This window comes from Lynx rufus, unplaced genomic scaffold (assembly GCF_022079265.1).
Source record: "Lynx rufus isolate CCGP_SWC_20201006 ecotype Redwood Valley unplaced genomic scaffold, mLynRuf1.p SCAF_18, whole genome shotgun sequence".
NCBI classification, from domain to species: Eukaryota; Metazoa; Chordata; class Mammalia; order Carnivora; family Felidae; genus Lynx; species Lynx rufus.
Genome location: NW_025814832.1, coordinates 5232482 through 5236860, shown reverse-complemented (window position 1 = coordinate 5236860; position 4379 = coordinate 5232482). Strand labels below are relative to the sequence as shown.

At 56.9% G+C, this 4379-nt stretch overlaps 1 protein-coding gene across 1 annotated transcript; it reads right to left on the bottom strand.

Moving 5' to 3' along the window:
* Nucleotides 1-542: 542 nt before the first annotated feature.
* Nucleotides 543-4122, bottom strand: ALDOC (aldolase, fructose-bisphosphate C). The gene is made up of 9 exons (XM_047080745.1): nucleotides 4017-4122; nucleotides 2842-2963; nucleotides 2542-2753; nucleotides 2376-2430; nucleotides 2121-2281; nucleotides 1918-2001; nucleotides 1514-1688; nucleotides 1188-1387; nucleotides 543-1039 (listed from the first exon to the last, which is right to left on the bottom strand). Exons 2-9 carry the CDS (start codon nucleotides 2951-2953, stop codon nucleotides 944-946), a joined length of 1095 nt encoding a protein of 364 aa, XP_046936701.1. The 5' UTR covers nucleotides 2954-2963; nucleotides 4017-4122; the 3' UTR covers nucleotides 543-943.
* Nucleotides 4123-4379: the final 257 nt, after the last annotated feature.

The following is a 4379-nucleotide window of genomic DNA, read 5'->3' as shown; positions in this document are numbered from 1 at the left end:
GGCCTTCTCTGTGCCCTCATCTCCCCCAAACGGGAATGGGCAATAGCCCTTGGCAACCTCCTAGGTACCCTGCTCCGTCTGGCAGTCCTGAGCCTTGGGGCTTTTCCTTGCTGGGCAGGAGCCCAGGTGTTCCTCCTGCAGTGCCACCCCCACCCCAACAGAATGTGTCAAGCCCCAGCAGGGTTCAGCACACAGAAGTGAGTGACTGCCATCCCCCTTATCCCAGTTTTGGGCCATTCGCAAAAGCTGCCTTCAGGAATTGCACAAGTCTCGCCTTACTCCATCCTTCAGACGCAGCCCAGTGCCTCTGATGTGGCGGTCCTGAAAGACCTGCAGCCTTCCAACTTTGGACATTAACCCGCAAGAGCTTGAGCTGGGAATGGTGACTGGGTGTGCCCCTCCCCTCAACACTTCCAGCCCAGTAAAACTCAAAACCTACTCTGTCCTCCACAGTCAGAGGGCCCAGGCAGTCAGCCAAAATCAGAAACTGAGAAGTGGGCGTCTGAGGCATCTGATGTGTAAAACAGACAGACAAAGTAGCATGTTTTGCTACCATTTATTTGCTATGTGGTATGTACCCAAGGTGTGAGTCATGTCTGGTGTCCTATCCTCTGATCCCAGAAGAGAGGACAGGCAAGGAAAGCCCAAGGAGAAACTACCACATCATGGGGAAATTGCGGGGGCTAGCAGAGGCAGGGGGAAACCGAAGCATCCTGCTCTGGCTTCTAGCAACTTCTTCTGCCCTCAGTCGTGAGGGGCACCCCATCCATCTAATGGTCCCAGGTGGCAGCAATGGGAGAGGGGAGGGGAGGACAAAAAAGGAAGATGACTCCGTGCTGGATGCAGGCATGTCTGCTCTGCATGACTGTTTGGCGCTAGCCATTACTATAGGTGAAACTGGGTGCAGGTGGCCAAGCCAAGGGCTGTGACATGGGATGCGTACTCAGTAGGCATGGTTGGCAATGTAGAGGGACTGTGCCGCTGCTCCGCCATCTTCTCCACTGCCTTCATACTTGCCCTGGGCCGCAAGCCCATTCACCTGCAAAAGAGCAGGCGGGAGGGGGGTTCGGGGGGAGTAAACAGGCTGACCCAGCCCACAGGGGCCAAACCCTGCCCAGGCTGTAACCTCTGAGTGCCCCCTGCCTAGCTATACCCCTCTCCCCCAATCACCACCTCTAGCTCCCAACCTCGGCCCGCTTGATGAACTCCTCAGTGGCAGCCCCAGCATTGTCTTGTTGCCCTCTCCAGGCATTGAGGGCAGAGGCCTGCAGGGCACGCCCGTAGGAGAAGGTGAGGGCCCAGGGCCGAGGAAGGGGGCAGCGGTTGATAGCATTGAGGTTGAGTGATGCTTCCTCTTCACTCTGACCCCCAGACAGGAAGGTCACTCCTAGGGTAGAGTAGAGAAGACAAAGTGGTCAACTCTCTAGTTTTCCAGGGTACAGGACCCACGAAGACCAGAAGAACCTGAGGATGGGTCTTAGGGATAGGAACGGGTTAGGAAGCACGGTGGTACCTGGGACAGCCGGGGGCACAGTGCGACGCAGGGCAGTGACAGTTGCCATGGCGATCTCCTCTGGGCTGTATTTAATGGGACAGGCATGGCCAGGGGTCACCATGTTGGGCTTGAGCAGGGTCCCTTCGAGGTACACGTGATGGTCACTCAGGGCCTTGTACACGGCAGCCAAGACCTGGGGAATCAGAGGTTTACTAAGGTTCTGGACTCTTGTTTAACCCTCCCTGTTTAGGGGAAGGTGGGCATGACTGGGAGGGTCAGTACAGGCTCAAACTCACAGGTGTGTTCTTGGATGAAGTAAAAGAATGCTTGGGGAAAGTGCTTGCATCTAAGCCAAGGACTATGGGGAACAGGCTCCCCTGTCAGACTGTGCTTGCGGTGTCTGTACCCAGGTGTGGACTCACCTTCTCCGTAACATACTGACAGCGTTTGAGGTCATGGTCTCCATCAGGCAGGATCTCAGGTTCCACAATAGGCACAATTCCATTCTGCAGGTAAGAGCAGAATAACTTGGGAGGGGCATAGGTAGGAGGGGAGAAAGCCCTGGTAACCCTCTCCCCACTAGGCACCGGGCACCCATCTGACCCCCCCTCACACATACACACACCTGCTGGCAGATGCTGGCATAGCGGGCCAGCACGTTGGCATTCTCCAGAATGGCAAGTGCTGAGGGTGTGCGCTCACTGATTTTCAGCACGCAACGCCACTTGGCAAAGTCGGCACCATCCTTCTTGTATTGGGCACAGCGTTCCGAGAGCCCATCCAGCCCTGCAGGCATAGTGCCAGCCTCATCACTCTGCCCCTCTGTGCCAGCATCAACCATCCAACAACCCTGTGGTCCTGAAGCCCACCCATCCTGTACCTTGAGTGGTGGTTTCTCCATCGGTCCCCGCTAGAGGAACTACACCCTTGTCAACCTGTAGGGGAAACACAGGCAGAAGGCTGAACCCAGGCAGGATTCCCCTTGTCACCTCTCTCACACACACCTATTTCCATGTTCAGTCCCCATTGAGGGCCAGTGGCTGCACCTTGATGCCCACGACAATGCCCTTATCCTGGATGGTACGAACGAAGGGAACACCACTGTCATCTTTCTGGTAGAGTGTCTCATGGAAGAAGATCACCCCTCCGATGCACTTCTTCACACGGTCATCAGCACTGAACAGGACCTGGCGGTACAATCTGCGGTTTTCCTCTGTGTTCTCCACTCCAATTTGGCTCAGCCGCTTGGCCATGCTTCCTGGGGGCAAACAAAAGAAGGGTAAGCAAGCTCATCCCCAGGGCTCTCTGGCCACCTCTACCCCACCTAGCCACAGGCCCTCACCTACCTACAGACTCATCCGCGGCCAGAATGCCTTTGCCTGGGGCCACAATCCGAAGGGCGATGTCAGACAACTCCTTTTTCTGCTCAGCAGAAAGGGCTGGGTACGAGTGGGGCATGGTGACAGCTCTGTGGAATTGAGACAAGATATAAAAGCTGGACCCGACCTACTACATCCTCTGCTTCCTCTCTTGGCCATATGGGCCAAATGGCCTCCCCCCACCTCCCAACCAGCATGGAGCTAGGAACAAGGCAGTTGTCCTTGGCATAGGTCCTGGGCAACACAGTGGCACCAATCCCTCTGACAGCTAGCAGGCTTAGGGCCCCAGTTCCCACATCTCCTTTTGTCACTGGTGGGCACCCTTCCCAGCCCTGGGGAAAGATGCAGGGTGGGGGTGGGGACGTGAGCAGCCCCGAAGCTACAGGTCTTCTTGTGAAACTACTGCCCAAACGAAGACCCAGTCCTTCTTTTACTGAATTTGGCCCTGTGAGGTAGGGCATGAGCCCTGGCCTTTCCAATTGCCATTTGTCAGCCTCAGCAGGGCCCCTAGGGAAAAGTGCACTTACTTCCCAGGCTTCAGAATGAGGCAAAAGTACCTATCACCCCTCTTCCTGCACCTTCCAGGGGAAAAGTGGGGGACAAGTGGGGAGCAGGAGTGGCACAAAAAATTGCCATAGGCTTCTGTTACCGCTTCTTTTCCATAGCTCAAAGCTGACTGTCTTTGCAACCAAATGGGAGCAGAGGATCAGGGTTGAAAGGAGTAGAGGGCCTGAGAAAGGGAGGAAGAGATGCAGGAGCAGGGGGGAGACCTGTGGGCAGTGGATAGGGAGACAGGCTAACCAAACCAGGGGGCAGAGAAGGCAAGACAACGGGACAAGGACTTAGCCCAGGAAAGGGAGCAGGCTGAGATGAAAACGGGCTGGGCGGGAGAGGCTGACCCCAAGGAAAAAATCCGGTAGGCAGAGGAAGACTGAAGTCGGGGCCTGAGGGCTGAGAGGAAGGGGTGCTGTGGAAGAGGCTGAACCACAGGGTTTGGGGTGGACAGAAAGGAGACAGGATGTAAGGAGAGAGTTGAGAAGGCACATCCAGGCACCCTTGGGAGCAGGCCAAGGGGGACAGAAGTTAGAGTCATAGAGAGGAAGCGGAGATGCTGAGCAGCTCCGGCCTCGCTCCAGCCTCACCTGTCCGCAGCGAGTTAGCAGGCAGCCACAGGAACAGCGCGGATTAAGGTCGGCGACAGCTGTGGCTCCCAGCTCAGGCTCCGATAAATGAGGCTGCGGATGCCGCAGAGCTACGTGACACCCCCGAGGGGCGGGCACCTCCCCGCCGTAGCCACGCCCCCTCCCCCAGACTGGTGTCCTAGCAGGGCCACGCCCACAGAGGCGGGGCGACGAGGTGGAGTGACTACACGGCCAGGTTCTCCGAGGCTGTTGTCCCCTCCTACCTCTTGGAGCCCTGCCAATAGGGCCCCAGGGGCAAGAAACGGCCTTGCCCTCATTTCTGCCACAATCGCCTTCACCGTGTGCCCGGCACTGTGCTGGATG

What these genes read in the sequence shown, in the direction of transcription:
- ALDOC (XM_047080745.1), bottom strand. Translation starts at nt 2,953, where the DNA reads ATGCCCCACTCGTACCCAGCCCTTTCTGCTGAGCAGAAAAAGGAGTTG. An exon ending in TGGAGAAACCACCACTCAAG is followed by an intron (nt 2,282 to 2,375) that starts GTACAGGATGGG and finishes CTATGCCTGCAG; the next exon opens with GGCTGGATGGGCTCTCGGAA. An exon ending in AGTTCATCAAGCGGGCCGAG is followed by an intron (nt 1,040 to 1,187) that starts GTTGGGAGCTAG and finishes GCTCTTTTGCAG; the next exon opens with GTGAATGGGCTTGCGGCCCA.